The 17,812-nt window shown below is 57.5% G+C and overlaps 1 protein-coding gene across 8 annotated transcripts in view; it reads right to left on the bottom strand.

Moving 5' to 3' along the window:
- The window catches only part of TTC28 (tetratricopeptide repeat domain 28), a 570,331-nt gene that overhangs the window by 21,324 nt on the left and 531,195 nt on the right, over positions 1–17,812 (bottom strand). For all 8 annotated transcript variants that reach the window (XM_043437597.1, XM_043437608.1, XM_043437613.1 and 5 more), the window contains 2 exons: positions 11,711–11,851; positions 1,254–1,398 (listed from right to left, as the gene is read on the bottom strand). In XM_043437597.1, the coding sequence (XP_043293532.1) occupies positions 1,254–1,398; positions 11,711–11,851 (286 nt within the window). The remainder of the gene's footprint in view (positions 1–1,253; positions 1,399–11,710; positions 11,852–17,812) is intronic.

The raw sequence follows: 17,812 nt of genomic DNA, 5'->3' as shown, positions 1-17,812 counted from the left end.
GGTCTTGGGTCTTCTGTTTTGCATCCAGACTAGACCCGAGAGCCAAACGCATCTCTGGACCACGTACCGCCAGTAAGCTTCACTGAGTGCCAGCATGCGCCAGGCCCCGGGCCGGCCATGGGACACGGGGACGGCGCTGCCCGGCCGCACGGCCTCCACCGGCCGCCACTGACGCAGGCGCCTGGCTGTTCCCAGGGGCCTGTTACGAACTGGGTGTTTGTCTCTTCCCAGATTCATGCGTTGACGCCTACCCCCTCAGTGATGGTGTCTGGAGGTGGGACCTTTGGGAGATAATTCGGTTTAGATGCGGGCAGGAGCTCCAGGAGGGTCCCCTGTGAAGGGGACAGGAGACCTGAGTGTGCTCACTCTCTCTCTCCACCACGTGAGGACACACGAGAAAGTGGCTATTCTCACGCCAGGAAGCGGGCCTCCACCAAGAAGCTGACGACGCCAAGCACCCTGACCTGGGACTTCCAGCCCCAGAACTGTGAGAATCCAGGTCACCCAGTCGGTGGCATTTTGTCACAGCAGCCAGAGCTAACCCACAGCTGTGGGCAATGACATCTGGCGGGCTCATGCACAGCCGTTCAGATTCACGAGATCCCTGAGCCCTTCAGCAGCCTCGCACCCGGTCAGAGAACCGCGTCTGGACGAACAGTGATGGGCAAAGACCAAGGCCACAGAACCCAGTCAGAGGCCGCGCTCAAGCTTCTCGAGAACTCAAGTACAAGGACGAGTCTGCCGCTGGACCCCGAAGTGGAGTGAGTCCTCCCAGGGCAGGGGCCGAGGGTCTGTTCCCTCAGGAAGTAGCCCCTGGCTTGAAGCTGCTCAGGCGAGACCCTCGGATGAGCAGTGGGCAGGGGAGCTAACATGGGCGCATCTCCCACCCTGACTGCGGAGATGGGGGGATGCGTGCTGCCCTGGGCCCCCGGACCTCCCCAGGTCTGAGGAGCATGCTGGGAAGGAGCAGCATCTCATGTGCACCTGAGACTCCAAGGTTGACCCGACCGCCAGCCGGGAGACTGGCCAGGGCCCGAACCTGTGTCTGCCCCCTTGGAGCCCAGGACCCCATTTGTGGCCCAGCAGCCCCCTTAGAACAGCGCCCACATGACTGTCTAGAGGCTGGCTGAGAAGCCCCATGTCTGGAAAACCCCTGCTGTCTCAGGAGCCTGTTCTGTGTCTGGGGGCAGGGGCACGGGGTGCTGAGTGGGAAGTGATGCGTCCTGATGCCAAGGGGCCGGCCGGGCACTTACCCCTTCCATGGGCGCCACAAGCAGGTCGTACAGGGCACGGAGCGGCGGCCTGGCGAACGAGCTCTGCCTCCTGGGAAGAGAGGAGGCCCCGTCCTTGACAGGCGATGCAGCACTGCCCACCAGGCTGGTCACGCTCTGGCAGCTCCTGGGGAGAGAAGGGGGGCTGAAGCCGGCAGGAGGCCACCCTCCCTCTCAGGTACGTTCGCCGCACCGTGAGCACGGATACACCGCGGGTGGCCCAGCTGCACACAACATCGACACGGGCTGTGGAGCCTTTCTGCATAATCAAATGTCCCGAAGCGCTGTTCAAAACATTTAATTACATCCTCGTGTGGAGCGACTGGGCAGGCAAACGTGAGGACCATGAGAATTGGGGCAGCCTCCAATCTGCCAGGAAGACAGTGCCCTGAGACCCGTTAGTGTCCGGGGCGGGAGCCGCAGACAGAGGCTCGTGGTAGCCCCGCCGGAGCCCCAGAGCAGCCCGAGGGGCAGGTCAGTTCAGGCGTGGCTGCAGGTTCTGTTTTGTTTTTCATGTACGTTCCATTGTTTCTAGGCAAAATTTTATCAGTACAGATGGTATTTTCAACCCCAAGACCCCAACTTTCACACTCTTGATGTTAGGGGAAGCACACTGACTGAAACCACTTACCCTGGCCAGGCACCACAGTAAATATTTGCGTGAGTTATTTTATGACAGGAGGTCCTGGTAAGGAACGCAAGAACTAACAATCTACCGCCAACTGGAAGACTTCCAGAGAGATCAAAAGGAGATGTCACGTGTCCTTCCACCTCCCAGAATCCTTCTTGCTGGCATCCATCTTGGCTGAGCAATGCATGCACCGGCAGGAAGAGCCCTGCGTAAGACTGGCCAGAGACAACCCAGAAACTGACCCCATCACCATAACCTTAAGACTGCGAGCCGCGTGGCAGAGCAGTCTTCCTGGGCTCCCTTCCCTCCCGCTCTCCCCCAGGGCGCCCCTTCCCAATAAAGTCTCTTGCTTGGTCAGCATGTATGTCTCCTCAGAGAATTCATTTCTGAGTGTTAGACAAGAGCCCACCCTCAGGCCTGGAAGGGGGTACCCCTTCCTGCAACACCGACACAGGATGAGAGCATTAACTGAGTCACTGATTCACGGAGCAAATGTTTCCCGCCGGGCACTGATGCAGGCAGGCCCTGGGCAGTGAGAGAGGACAAAGGACACGGCTGAGAAGGAGGAGGGATGGCGGCGGGAAACAAGCCCACTCCCTGCAAGGACAGGCTGCCCCTCAAGTCTTGCTAAACCGGCCCTGCAGCCTGGTCGGCGTGGCCTCAGCACAGCCTCCAGTGACAGGCTCCACAGAACCAGTAGACAGTCAGTGGTCCCTCAACCCTGATTCAGACACTGCACGCTTCAGGAGTTTCTGCTACACATTTAGGACCATAAGACACAGAGCAGGTCTCACAGCAGACTCAGCTAAGTCAGCGCTCCGGACACAGGACCGGTGGCTCTGTGATTGTTACCAAAGGGAAAAGCAGAACACCCTTCTGCCCAGCCCCCACCCCCAGTCCCCGGGTCAAGCCAGGGTGCTTGACCATCTAAAGAAATGATGTGAAAAGTTTATTTGCATTTTTGAAACCTGGCTTTATCCCCTGGCCTTACCCCCACCCTGCGGTGTTCTCAGAAACATCCTAACTCTAAACCCTAGGGCAGTGCCAGGCCAGGCTGAGAGCACCCCCCGCCCCCACCTGCTCCTACAAGAGAAGGAAGGGTAGAGGACTCGAGGGCCTGAGAGCCCACTCACGGCGCCCGTCCGTCACCCTCACTCAGAAAACATGGAATCACGAGTGACGGGCCGGGACACGTCTTTGCCGTCAGAGCCAGTGAAGCACTGATAACCCTGGAGTGACACTCACAGGCTCACTTAATTCCCTGGAATACGCCACAAAGAACATTGCTCCCCTGAAAGAGCAAGCATCAAACTGCCCCCCAGAGGAGACAGTCTGGTGCCACACGTGGTATCCGTCACGGCAGCGTGTGCCCGTGCACACAGCCTCACATCCTCGGGAGCCCGAGCTGCCCCCAGGACAGCTTAGGGGTGGAGCGGGGAGCGGCCAGATGGCAGCACCCTCTCGCTGCACCGCCCTCACTAGACACGTGTCTGCCTGGACGGTGGGCTGGTTACCCCATTCAGGCACCTGGTCTGATTAATCTGGCCAAAGACATCCAGGGGAGTGCCATGTTCCCAGACAACGCTGTGTCCCCAAGTCCTAACGGGGACTGATGGGACACTCCCCAAGGCCCTGAATTAAACAGCTCCTACTGGAGTGAGACCAGCTCAGCACCCTGAGCTTCCCTGGGTACCAGGAGACCAGCATAACCAAGCTGTACAGGATGGGGGCCAGGGGGAGGCAGGAGGAAGTGGGGGGCTACGTGGTGGACAGACCGTTTGCAAAAAGGGTGAACAGTGCAGGATGGGGAGGACAGCGGTGAAGCATCTTCACCTAGACATGCTGGGTGTCTCGGTTGATGGGACAGTGAGTGGGGAGGTCTGGGCAGGAGGGCCAAGTGGGCTGAAGGGCCTTTTTATCGAACCCGGGAAGTGCCAGAGGCACCTACCGGGGCCCAGCAACGCTAACCCTCTCAACACGCATCACGCCCGCAAGGTGCCAGGGTCCACAGAGGGCCAGCCCGAGGGTTCCTGCAATGGGCTGTGGGGAAGGGGGTCCGGGGTACAAGAGACTCTGCTGGTCACACAGAGAGGAGGCCAGGCTCTTGGAAAGAGGACTGCTTGCTGTGGGTTAGCCCACCTGGGGACAGGGCAGGAAAGGCCACTCCAAGGCCAGGAACAACGCGGGGCGAAGCACCCATGTTGGCAGTGGAACAGCGGGGTGCCGGGGACAGAGCACTGAGGGAAGTGGAGGGGGTGGGGCTGCAGGGTGAGCGGGCTGGGCGGCTTGGCCTCTGGGCTCCAGCCCACACCCTCAGCACCAGGCGTGCCTGAACAGGAAAACGACTCCACCAGGCCAGCTCCTTCCAAGGCTCATCAGAGAAAGGCCCCGAGGACTTCACCCTTCCCTGCGGGCCTCCGGCGGGGCTCCAGAACTGGGACCAGGCTAGGACATGTTGCCCCCAGCCCTGGCCAGTTCAGGGGGGAAGCCGGTTGATGTCGGATCCCTGGTCAGGGCTGGTAAACACGTGGCTGGCCGTGGCACTTCAGTGGCGGTTTCGGAGGACACTCTCTGGGCATGTGCACACTTCCAGGGGCAGGTCTCAGGCTAGGAAACCGCCCCCCCTCCTGCCCAGGGTCATAGGTGAGAGCAGTGGTTTCCTCACCTCCACATCGCTGGCCGGGACAGACTGCAGTCAACTAGCTCCCTGTGTGTGCGGCTTCTGTTTTTACTACGACATCTGACATTCACAGTGACCGAAGGCCGCTCTCACTGGCCCGCAGCACACAGCCATGGCCCAGAGCCCCCACTGAGCTGCTCCTGCAGGCGCGGGGGCAGAGTCGGCCTCGCGGATGTGTCCGCGGTGCCCGGCTCCGAGCCCCGGCCGGCGTGGTTGACAAGTGTGAGCGGGTGCGTGGGATGGCTGTTCCCTGCTCCCTGCTCCCACTGTCTTGCAATGTCACCATAGCCAGTGACCCCCTCGCACTGCGGGCGCTCGGCCAGGGCTGGGGCCTCGGTGACTGCACTGCTTCGGTTTCTGCGGCAGCCTGGCTGACTTCTCTCTGCCTCCGCAATCTGGACTCAGATGGGGTAAGGGTGCTTTGACAGGGTGGACGCATCCCCTGTGACAAGCGTGTGAGCTGCGGGAGGGGCCGCACCCCCATTCAGGCTCCAGCCAGGCCCGCCACACCCACATCACCTCAGGAGGCGGGGCCGCCCCTCCCCTAGGGATGAAGAGCCCACTTCTGGGAGGCCAGGAGGCTGCAGGGCAGGCAGGGTTAGGGCTCCCACCTGCCGGGGAGCCGTTTTTTGTGTCCCCCCAGCCTTGAGGACACGCTGAGCCCCCTGCACTCACCTCTGCTCCCCACCCCCCTTGAGTGGGGCCACAAAGGTGACCTGACTGCGGGAAGGAGGGCTCCCGGGACTCGCAGCCGCGCCGCCACGTGGCTCCAGCAGGGGGCGCCGGCTCGCCGTCCTCGAGGCCTCGTTCGCTGCTGGGGCGCCAGCTGGGCTAAGAGCCCAGCCCTCAGCACAGCACAGAGGGTTTTCTCACACCGCGCCGCCGTCTTTATCAGCTCCTTCCTTAGGTGATGTTTATTAATCTGCTTCTGGAGAAATACTCGTTTTCTCTGCGGCACGGCCATCTGTGTGCTAACGGGATGGGAGAGGCACTGAGCGGTACCCTGGCCGGGAGGCTGGCAGGCTGGGGGAGCGCCTGGGCTCGGCGCCCTCCGCAGAGCTCTGAGGTGAGGTGTGAGGCGCCCCGGGGCAGGGAGAGGCCGGGGTGGTTTATGTCTCTGGAACGATGACAAATGCCGGGCGGCCTGGGGAGCACGCGCAGCTCGAGAATCTCCCCGGGGATGAAGAGATCTATTCGCCAAGCAGGGGATTTATAACGCACGGCTGCAGAAGACCCTGCGAGCTGGGACTCACGCCGGCTCACACGCTGACGCGGCCCCACCCGAGGCCTGCCAGGCGCCCGGGGACACTGGGGACACTGCGGGATGCGCACTTGGAAGTCTCGGCCCCAAGTGCCGCTCTCAGCATCAGGCTAGCTGCCCTGGCTTCCAGTCAGGGCACCATGAAGGAGGGGAGTTGAGGGCACATGCAGAGCCTGCGTGGTGGGACCCCACCCCAACACACACATTTCTCAGGCTTTCAGTCAAGACGGGGAGCTAGGTGAGCAGCAGAAATGGAGCAGCAGGGCTCAGCCCCCCAGAGGTAGGACTAAGCAAGGGTCCCGCCAGGCCCGAACACCCCAGGGACGGAGGTGGCCAGCCTGGCCCTGAGGTCCCGTCCATCCCGCCCGTCTCTCTGCTCGGAGGGAGGAACCCAAACCTAAGCTTGGTGCATCTCAGAGACCTGCAGGGACCAGGGCTCCACTTCCACCTGGAGGTCTCTATGCCACGAGAACAGGCCGCCCTCCTCTGCGGAGGGACAGGGACTGGCAGAGCACAGGGGCGATTCTGACAGCAGGGAGGGGCAGGCTGACTGAGGAGGCGCAGGGCGGGGCCCCACCGGTGCCTCCCTGCACCTGGAGGTCCTCCGCGCTGTTCTCAACTCCCTGCCAGCATTCAGGTCCTTCCCACCTGACCCCGTGCACGCATGGCCAAGATGGGAGCTGAGCCAGGAACACTCCCTGGGGGCCCTGCCATCTTCAGGGCCACAGGAGGGAGGGGGCCATAGCTGGGATGGGCCTGGACCTTCAGACACATGCCGGTCCCTGGAAGCCTCCAAACGGAGACTCTTAAGCCTGAGGCCCCGAGGCCCAGGGCAGGGGCAAGGCCCCACCGGCTCTCAGCAGTCAGGCATCAGGAAGCCAGGAGCCCAGGGCCCAGCGCTGCCACAGCCTCAGGCCTTGCGCCCGTCTGGAATGCCCGACAGACAGATGCTGCACTGGGCACCGCGTTCAGTCTGCTTGCAGGACTTGCACAGGTCAGGGTGTGCGGGTGGGGGGAGGGGGGAGCAGGAGGGAGGGGGAGGGAGGGGGGAGGGAGGGCCGGAGGGCCCCACAGTGCTGAGCTCCTTCCAGGTGCCGCCCACCTTTGCTCAGACAGCTCCTCTCCTGCCCTGAGGTCTCTATCACAGGTTCTCACTTTCCAGTGGCCAGTTCAGGAGGCTTCCTGTCTGCGCTCACAGCAGCAGGGTCCCAGGCCTTGGGGTTGGGGGTCCTGCTTCTGCTCCTCATGAGCTGCATGAGTCCCAAGAGGCCCCAGCCTTCTTCAGGGGGCCTCCTGCCCCACATTCGAGGAGCTGGCAGCAGTGCTGGCAGGCGGGGCTGAGCGCCTGCTCCACGGGCATCTGCTGCTTTGACCCACTGGGCTCCTCCTCCCCACCTTGGCCCTGCCCGAGGCTCCAAAAATCCCCTAGGGGCTCTGAACTGCGACCTGAGGGAACGGGAGCTGGCCAGCCTGAGATCTGAACAAGTGCCTGGGTTTTAAGGTACCAGTGGAAAGATTAATTGATGAACCCATTATATTCAAGCAGCCAGTGACTCTCTACCACGAACATTCTCACATGAAGGCTGTCTCCTCGGGGAGGTGAAGGCTGTCAAAGGCTGCATTTTAAGTACTTATTCAATAAGCTGTTGGTGCTGTCTGCCTGCTCCCCTCCCCAGTCACCCACCGCCCGCTCCCTGGCCTCTCCCTCCTCGGGGGGTGGGCTCAGGCAGAGACCCCTGCCCTTCCAGGGACGCGACTCCTCTCAAGTCCAGGGACAAACCTGGGCCGCGTGGGGCTCCTCTTCTCCTGCTCGCAGGCTCTCCCGGGAAGGCTGGTCAACGTCTGGGACACACGTACCACCAAGGGGCTGGGGACAGCCCTCCTGAGGGACCATGGCGCGGCCCACTCTGCTCTACAGCCCAGTCTGGGGTGGAGGGGCGGGTCACCTAGGAAAACCCGATGCCCAGGCCAGCCTCACACAGGCTTTGCCTGCTGACCCCTCTAGGGGCCAAGCTGGGCGTTAGGGGGCGGGCTCACGATGCACTCAGGGATAGAGAGGAGGTCACTGTGTGTGGCCTGCCCAGCTGACGCTAACACAGAAACACCCTTCCAAAGGGCCTGTTCCCATGGCTGATCTGTGGGTCCTGTTCCACACAGGACCTGTCAACCCACAAACCTGTGGAGTCTCATGGAGTCTCATTCATTGACAAAGAACCCCCAGAGCCAAGTTAGTGTTTTCCAAGGACAGAAGGCACCACCTCAGAAGTGGTGAGCTCTTGCTCACTGGAGGAGTTCAGGCAAAGGCTGTGACCACCTGGAGGGAGCCTTAGATGGCTGGGATCTGGGAGCTGGAGCTCTGTCTTTGGAACTGGCGAGACATGGATCCTTAACAGTGGCCCTGTCACCGGGCCCATGTGACCCACCCATCAGGCAGGTCCACGTCGGAGCACTGACATGGGCACGCGGGCCATGCAGGGGGGCCTCTCTTTAATCTCTCCCATCTGGTCATGGGAGGCTGGTCCCCCAGGATGGTGGTGCCACCTCTCTTCCCGCAGGACCCTTGGTCCTTGTCACTGACTCTCTTGGGGGACCCTGACCAGGCCAAGGAGTCTCATTTGCCAATTAACCCTTTTGTGGGGGTGATTGGGGTGCTAGTTGGAGGTTACAGAGCTGAGGGAGGGCTCTGGCCCCATCGTGACCCCTCTCTAGAAGGAGGAACCTCGACATGTTGTTGCTCTCCGCTTTGGTTCTAACCACTGACATCTGGGCAATAAGAAAGTCCCTTCCTACCCCCTACCTCACACACACTGCCAGAAGGGGAAAGAGCAAGGACAGTGGCAACAGCAGTCGGAATCCTTCTGGGATACTGGCCCCAGTGGGTCCTGGCTGGGTGCACCTGCAAGGCCAGGGCACAGCCTGGGACCCAGAATCCCGGAGCAGTAGACAGCATATCCTGTTCCTCTTCCTCTTTTTTTCAGGAAAAGTGATCTGCTGACTGCCCCTAGGTTCAGACACACACACACACACGCATACCCATACATGCACACCGGCGTTCCAGCCTCCAGCATAACTTCTCAAGCATTCTGCAAAACGAGGGGCAGAGGCCCCTTTGGGCACTGCTGCTCTGCCCAGTGGGGGACCTGAGGGTCAGGTGCTAAATGAGAGACTCCTTGCTTTTCCTCACTAGCAGTGCCTGCTCTGGGCTCAACACGCAACTGTGTTTTCTGCCAAAGTGCAGAGGCAAGAAGAAATATAGTGGTTGTGGTGACCTCAAGAACAGAGACCAAGCTGTGCAGTGTGTGGAGGGGAGGGGCAGAATTCTAAGGCCAAGTCTCAGCTGACTTGCATCTGCCGCGGCAGCCTCATCCCCAACCAGTCCAGTGAACCACCCGAACAACAGGGCCAGCAGCCCGTGAATCACAGAGCTGGAGGGCCCTGCCGCGGGGACCTGGCGCTGCTATACCCATGGCTGCTGCCACCTCACCTCCTCAGGCTCAGGGACCAGTGCTCTGCAAGCCCCCACAATAGTGGGGTCTGCAGAAAAGCCACTTCTCAGCTGTCCCAGTCAGTGACACACCAGCCCCACCTCCTGGTCACGAAGGGGCAGAGAGAAAGGCCTGCAGGGACCCCACGAGGTCAGGACAGCTGGGAGGTGGGACCAGAAACACAGCCCTGCACCTGCTGGGCGGCAGGTCTCCACCCTCCTGGCCTGTGTGTGCCCCTCAGCTGCAAGAGCCGTGGCTGGGCTGGAAGGTGGCAAGCGCCCGCACTGTCCTAGCCAGGATACCTCTGCTTCTGTGGGCCGCTAGGATGGACAGAGGCCAGCACCCCCCTTCCTGGACTTGTGGTTGACAGCAGAGGCCTGTGGCACCCAGCACCAAAGCTGAAAACAGACTGTTTCCTCTCCTCCGATCTGCCCTCAGAAGCCTCTAGGAGGTCAGGACTGAAAAGGCGTGCAGAGAGGTGCAGGAGTTCCATTCCCGGCATCTTCCTGAGGGCAGGCTCGAGGCTTTAGGCAGGTCAGGCCTGACGAGGGAGCTGGCCAGAGAGTAGCCAGGCAGTGAAGCCACTGCGGGCCTGGCAGCCCCTCCCAGCCTCAGGCTGGCCCATCCTCGGCCTGGCCGCAGGCACTGACCGCATTGTTTAATGAACCAGTGAGCTAACCGTGGTCCTGGGCTCACTGGACCTACCTCAGAGCTGCTAGGAGTGACAACAAATGTTTTCTCAAAGCAAGCAACTCCATGATACAAAATTCACACCCCTTCCTGTCCAGGGATGATGAGCTAGGACCCCGGGTACACCTGGTTTGACCCCTTCCTTGCCCAGCACCCAAGGCCCTGGAGGAGGGGCTCCTGCCCATGGACGCGCCTGAGATCAGGTGGACCGCGGACGCCTGACAGCGTCCTCTGGCGTGCACTCTCACACAAACGACACGAGGTGGGACAGGAAGAGAAAGGGCGGGTGAGGCCGCAACCTGGGGCGGTCAACAGCTGCTGCACAGGCACATGCACACTTCATCCCTCCAAAGTCTATCCACCCACGTTACCGGGAGAATCCAAGTTTAACAGTGTCCTTCCCACTTCACTCAAGGCAGCAGAAAGTCAGCACACCTAAGAGCCTTCTGCACATTCCGAAGCCTAGCGTGTGCTATTCATACATTAGCTGCTGTAATCCCATGTTAAGGGAACCCTGCAAAGTAGGAAGCTTGTTCCCACGTTAGTGACGAGGAAAAGGCTGACAGAGGTGAAGTCACCTGCCGCAGGTCCCACAGCTGACACGCGACAAGGCCAGACCCAAGTCCTGCGCTCTTCACACCCTAGCTTACAACCAGGGACGGCAGCACTGGCAGAGACCCCAGAGCCTGAGGAGCTGAGGCTGAGGATGGAGCCAGCCTCAACCCCACGCCTCCTCGCGCCTGGTCCTGTCCCTTCCAAGAAATCAGAGCCCCGAGCGACACCTGCGAAGGGGACAGGGCCGCAGAGGAAACTGGGAGTGAACCAGCTGGGGTTCTGGCCTCCTGTCAACCAGACGCCAGTCCCTTCAGCCCTGGCTCCTGGCTCCCATCCCATCTGACTCACCCCTGGGAAAGTAAACATGCGTTTGTCACCCTGACAGCACAATAATGGGAGGAAACCGGGGCCTGGAGCAGGAGCACACAGGGCCCAGTGGCCCCCCCACAGCGGTCACTCCCGCCCGTGCGCCCGCTCCCCCTGCCACCCTGCAGAGGCAGGGGCCTCAGCGTCCAGGATGTCTTTCTGGAACGGTCTCTCCAAATGTGACTCCCAGGTGCTGCCAACCAGTGACAGGGGGACAAGTGCTCTTTAACCCCAACCGCCTCCCCTGTTCATCTGGACACAGCTCGGCTTGCACCCCTGGTGAAAAGACACAGGGGCGCGCCGGCTGGCAATTTCAACCTTGGCTCATCTCAACGCCAAGTACTTTGGTCAAGCAGTGGAGACAGGCCCAGGAGGGAATGGGCTCCTTCCCGGCAATGCTGGCATCTGCTCCCCTGGCCTCCCTCAGCCCTAGGCCAGAAAGGTCCAGGCACAGGGCCTGGCCGTGAGCTACTGGCACAAGCTGGCCAGGGAGAAAGTGTGTGATGCGGCTCTCTGTGCAGCCTCTCCTGGCGTCTGGGAGATCAGCCCCGAGGCCACGGGAGGGAGCGGCCGACCGTCCCCTGGGCCTCCCACCCAGCCACGTGGACAGTCACATCAGGCCAGCTGTGCTTCCTCCCCCGACCCGGAGGGCTGCTGTGACCCCAAAGGCCAGAGCACCGCGCTTGCCCCAGCAGACCCCCATCCCACCAGAGCCCACGCAGCTGGAAGGTCACAGAAGCTGCATCACCCAGGAGGCAGGGCCACACGCACCTGTTAAAGAGGTTGTTGCGGCGAACCATCCGGAGAAAGCCAGTGGGGTCGGTGACCGAGTTGAGCCTGTTGTTCATCTCCTCGAACTGCTGGTCCATGATGTCTCCGGCTTCACTCTCGGTCTCGCTGCTGGCACACGCCCTGTGGGGAGACAGCAGAGAAAGGTGCTGAGTGCTGCAGGCCTGCTCCAAGGCCCCGTCCAAGGCTCCAGTGTGGCCCGGCTCCTCCCGAATCCCCTCACGCTCCCCTTGTCCCCCTTCTGCTCCCCACAGTCCTCCTGCTCATGTCCAGCACTGCCCCCTGGCTGCAAACCCTCTTCAGGAAGGGACTGCACCGGGGCCCAGGCTGCACCCCCTGCATCCAGCCTGTGCCCCGCATGGACGGGGTGTGGAATCGCCCCTTGCTGAATGAATGGCACCACTCGCTGTGTCCTGCTGGCCAGTGGGCACTCCGCCAGCACAGGGCTTGGGCGAGGGCGCGCTGTGGCAGGAGCTCTGGTCCACTCCAGCTCGGAACCGGTAACTAAGCGCCTGCCTGTGCCAGGCGCCACACCCAGCAGGGGATGCGCAGCCCCTAAAGGCACTTTTCCTGACGAGGACACAGACATGCCCAAGAGTGGCGGCAAGGCCAGGCAAAGGGGGACTGCTGAAATGAAGGCTTGAGAAACACGGCTGATTGAAGCCCATTCCAAGGTCAGCATGAAGATGTTATAAGTTTTGAATTACTAAATTCGTATTTCCCCTATGACAGACTGCAAAAGAGCATCTCACTATGGGTTTTAAATAAACAGAAGTACTCAGGACTGCCTTGATTCACCAGTCTGAGTAAAATAAGAGAGGGCATATTAAACGTAAAAGCCGTGCCCCGTGGCCCTGACAGACCAAGCAGAGGCAGCTCGTGTGGTCGCAGACGTGTCAAGGGAGTGCTGGCCGCCCCCAGGCCCACCTCGACCCCGGCCACTGCACCTGGGGCTCAGCAAAGGCCGCTCCATGTGTGGGGCCCCGCCTTCCTTCAGCGCCTGTTGCTTCCAGACTCTGGAAATGGAGTGACGTCCGCTCACAGGCGACTCCCAGCCCGCACGGCAACTATGTCTAAAGCTCCTGCTGCCTAAGGAGCGGGTGGAGGGTAGAGAGTGCTGGGGGCACAGGACAGACTGACGGACCAGCCACGTAAGCTGCTCACGTGCAGAAGTAGAACCTGGGCAGGGACAGACCCACTGCCAGAGAGAAGAGCTCGGCGCACCGAGACTCAGGCTGAGGGTGAGCACGGCCTGCCTCCAACAGCCAGGCCGGTGAGCCCCTGGCGTCTGGATCACAGGACAGAGAAGGGGAGGACTTTCCCCCGGGTCGTCCTGGGGCCAACGAGATGCAGCGTGTGATGCCACTTAGTACACCTGAAGGCTCTACCTGAGCGTCAGCCCAGATGAGAGGGTCCATTTTAGGTGTCAACTTGAGCAGGCCCCGGGGTGCCCGGCCCAGCGTTCTTCTGGGTGTGCCTGTGAGGGCGTTTCCGGGTGAGATTAACATCGGAATCTAGACTGAGGGAAGCAAACTGCTCTCCCCGGCTCGGTGGGCCCCGTCCAGCCCGCTGAGCATCTGAACCGGAGGAGAAGAGGAGTGAGAGGGGCCTCCCCGCCTGCCTCCCCGGAGCTGGGGTGTGGCGCTTCCCACCTCAGACATGGACGCCCCGCAGCTTACACCACCGGCTCTCCGTCTCTGGCTCACCAACAACAGACCCGGGGCGTCTTGGCCTTCACAACTGTGTGAGCCAACTCCCCACAACAAAGCCCGCGTGCAAGTGTGCCTGTCGGTCCTGTCTCTCTGCAGAGCCTGGCATGAGGCGCCGGAGCCCTACTCAGCCGTGCTCCTTGGAGAAGGTCACACCAACGCCCCACCACTGGGAGGGGGTCCCAGGAGCTGAGCCCCAGAGAAGTGCTGGGAGACGGACAGCTTTCAGAGATGGCAAAGAGGTGTGATCTCTGAGCCAGCGACCCTCCTTCACCCCAGAACCACACCAATGGCTGATCAAGGCTTTACTGGCCCGACTTCCTCCCGGCCCCACAACTAAACCCTGCCCTTCAAACCCAGCACACTGCCTGGCACACAGCAGGTGTACAAGGAAGAATGGCTCAACGACGCCAGCACCGGAGAGCATCTTACAACATGCAGGGTATTTCTGGCCAGATGTGATTTCATCTGTACAGCAAGCCTGGGAGGCAGCTCTCGTCATCTCCTCTAGGCCTGGAGAAGCTGAGGAGCTAGCCCAGAAGCACTCAGCGGTGGAGCCAGGCCTGACTCCCACCCCTCCCCCTCTGAGGTTCCAAGCCTCTCGCACATTCCATCTCTCTCTGCTGGGCTTTGACAGGGAAAGGAGGGAATGAAGACAGGAAACAAGACGAACCAGGAAACTTCCGAGCACCTAAACAAATCACCCTGCCTCCACCCGGCTGGAGAGCAGGGAACGAAGCTTTATTCCTCCTGCCACTCCACGGGTGTCAGTCGACCAGGCCAGCAGCTGAAGGTTGAAAATGCTCCCTTGGGAGCTCAGGGCCCTTCATGGAGACCCTGGTAAATATCACTCAACAAGCTCTTCTGTCCAGGGACACATTTATCATCTGAACATGACGGCCTGCTCCGAGCTGAGAAATCTGCTTGTCACTCGGCGCGTTGCAAAGGGGAGAAGAATCAACTGCACCGGCATCAGCCTCCATTATCTTGCAGCTCTGCTCTCCCTGTCAGCTGCAGACGGAGCCCTCAGAATCTCATGCTTAATGCGGTTGTTTCCTATTTCCTGACCCTTCAGAGTATTAACACCAAAGGGAAAAACAAACAGGTGATGTCACAGATAAGGGAATCTCCCATTTACAAATCGAGCCTCATCTGTACGGCAGGGAGCCCAAGTGCCTTGCCATCAGTGGTTGTCATATCACAATCACAGCCCTCTCATCTCTCTAAGAGACTTTCTAGAGATGGCACAGCAGCTGGTCTGGTTCCATTCACTTTGATCCAACAAGGATTACTAACCGAGAGCTACATGCAAGAGCCACAGAGGCCAGACAGAAGACAGTAACATGCTTTCAAGGTACAATACATCCAGTATGACCAGTGATCACTGGCTAACATGGGTTAAGAAGGAGGCAGGAGGGTGTCAGCCTGGAGTCAAGGAAGGGAGTGTGCAAGAGCCCTCTGGAACCATCGGAATCTGAGAGGCACTGGAAGGACAGCTTAGACAGGAAGGGACTGGGGTGGTGTGTGGGAATCAGGGGATGGAATGGTATGAGAAGGCATGGAGGTAAGAGAGTAGGGGGCTCTCTGGGGCCCAGGGACTAGCCCTGGTGAGCTGGAGGAGATGGTAAGAGTGGCGGAGAGAAAGGAGAGGGGGAGGGCCTTGAACCTGGAAGGCAGTGGAGAGCTGTCAGTCCAGGCTTCTGGTGGGCTCAGGGCGGTTGTCTGAGAGGCAGTCAGCTGACCCAGAGGGGAGAACATGGACTACACGGGGCGGAGAAAGAAAATCAGGTGGCTTTTAGCAGCACTGCTCAGAAGCAGCCCTGAAGGCCCAGGGCCAAGCCCGAAGGAGACTGCTGTCCCCTCACACCTATGGGAGCCCAGCTATCAGGAGTCACTGCGATGTTAATAATACATCAGTGTGCCTGGGTCTCAACACCCCAAGTGAGGCAAGCTTTCCACAGCCCTCAGGCTTGGAGATCTGGGTAGCAGCTCCCTCCTCCCCCAAATCCCGTCTCCCTCCCTATAAATGGACATTCCTGGCCATGACCCCACGTTCCTGGTTCCTCCTCATTACTTGCTCTCTACTGTCACCAACAATGGTTCTGCTTGTCCTGTGGTTGGGCCAACTTAACTCATAAGTCTAGATGTGTAAACTAGGGTGGCAAGGTGGTGAATGAGAAAGCGAGAACTATCAGGAAAATACCACCAGAGAACTTGTTTGCCTGAAACTCATTGAAGGAAAAGGATAAAAGACAACTAGCAGTTAATTTATAGCAGATGAGCCCGTGGTGGCAAATAAAGAAACTGAAAATAGGAGCTGGTCTTCAGTGGAAGAGGAATGGGTTTAGTTTGGACATGATGAACATGCAGACAGGACTCTGTGTTGGTGATGCCAACTGTGCAGATACTGACTCTATTATTGAGATGGTCTTCATTCCAAAAGGGCTGGAGACTTAGAAATTCAGGTCTGGTGCTAAAGACAGAGCTTGGGACCAATTGTTTGATAGCTCATTCATTTATTTACCCAATAAATATTATTAAATGTTTGTTATAAATATCCTGCTATGCCAGGTTCTAGTTCCAGGTGAAATGGAGTAAGCACTCCATCTTTCTGAATGAATGTCACTGCACACTCTGTCTGGACTGCATGGAATAGGATGTCTGAGGAACACGAAAAGTTAGTATCAGGCAAACGTGGGGACAAGATCAGAATTCAAAATGGCACCAAATCACAACTGAACATCACATTCTTTGTCTCTGCAGAATCCATCAGACAACTCTCTGCAGCTCCCCCTTCTCTGTAGCCCCCCTTCTCTGCAGAAGTGGGCATCAGCATGAACAGAGACTTCCAGGAGAAGATCTCTATTTCCAGCTCAGAGACAACAGAGAAAACCCCCCATTTTTCTTATTCTCTCATCTCTGTTCTCATGTTACAGGCCACAAACAATCCTGTCAATTGACCTACTCTAAAATAATTGCTAATGGAAGAAGAAAAATGACATAAGAAAGCATCAGGAACATCAAGAAAGAAGGGAGAGTAATATAAATATCAGATGTCTGAGTAAATATAATAGACTATTCTTCTCCTCACACTGTCTCCTGGAGTTTTCACATAAGTAGATGTAGTATATAAGACAAATGCAAGATGGGGGTGGGGGGGCGGGGGAGGGCAGGCGGCAGGTTGTGTGGTGGTAGAGGTTCCCATATGGTGATGAGACTTTTACATTTCATTCAAACTAATAAAGTATCAACAGCAAGTAAACTGCAAACTATAAAAAGTATATATGTATTATAATCTCTAGAATAATTATTTTAAAAGTTATAAGAGAGACAGTCAAAGACATAAGAGATAAATTAAAATGAATTTTTTAAAAGTTCAAAACTCCAAAATAAGGCAGGAATGGGGAATTAGAAGAATAAAAAACAAAGAACCAACAGAAAACAAATATTCAAATATTGATATGACATACATAAGCCCACACATATCAATAATTATATTAAACATAAATGGTCTAAATATAGGAGCTGACAGAATGGAATTTAAAAATAATCTAATTAAATGCTTCTACAAGAAAGTCTCCTCAAATATAATGATATTAGAAGGAGTAAAGTAAAAGGCAAAGAGATAGACCATGCAAATATTATTCCAAAACAAAGCTGGAGTGCTTATGTTAACAAGTAGACTTGTATACAAGTAGACTTCAAAGCAAAAAAAATTACCAGGGATAAAGAGGGACATTACACAATGATAAAAGGGCCAATTCATCAGGAATGCACAACGGTTCTAAATGTGTTTTCACCTTTCAACAGAGCTTCAAAATATATGATGTAAAAAGTGACAGAACTGAAAAGAGAGGTGCATAAATTGAGACTTCAATGCTCCTTTCTCAGTAGTTGACAGAATTGGTACACAGAAAATCAATAAGATACAAAACAACTTAACAATACCATCAACTAACTGAATATAACTGACATTCAGAGAAAACTCCACCCAACAAAAGTTCAATACATATTCTTGTCAAATTCATAGTGAGTATTCCCCAAGATAGACCATATCCTCAGTCATAAAACAAACCTTAATAGTTTTTTAAAAATTGAAATCATGCAAAGTAAGTTCTTCACCCACCATGGATTTAGATTTGAAAGTAAAAAAACAACAGGAAAGTCTCCAAACTCTTGGAAACTGAACAACTCACTTCTAAATAACTGTTATACAAGAAGTCTTAAGTGAAATTAGGAAAATATTTTGAGCTGAACAAAATTCTAAGTACAACATAAAATTTGTGGGACATAAATAAAGACTTAGAGATACACTTATAGCCCTAAATGTTTATATTAAAAAAGAAAGGACTGGGACTTCCCTGGTGGTCCAGTG

The sequence above is a fragment of the Cervus canadensis genome, chromosome 1, assembly GCF_019320065.1.
Source record: "Cervus canadensis isolate Bull #8, Minnesota chromosome 1, ASM1932006v1, whole genome shotgun sequence".
Lineage (NCBI taxonomy): Eukaryota > Metazoa > Chordata > Mammalia > Artiodactyla > Cervidae > Cervus > Cervus canadensis.
The sequence above is the reverse complement of the archived record's forward strand: the minus strand, read 5'-3'. Positions and strand labels throughout refer to the sequence as shown.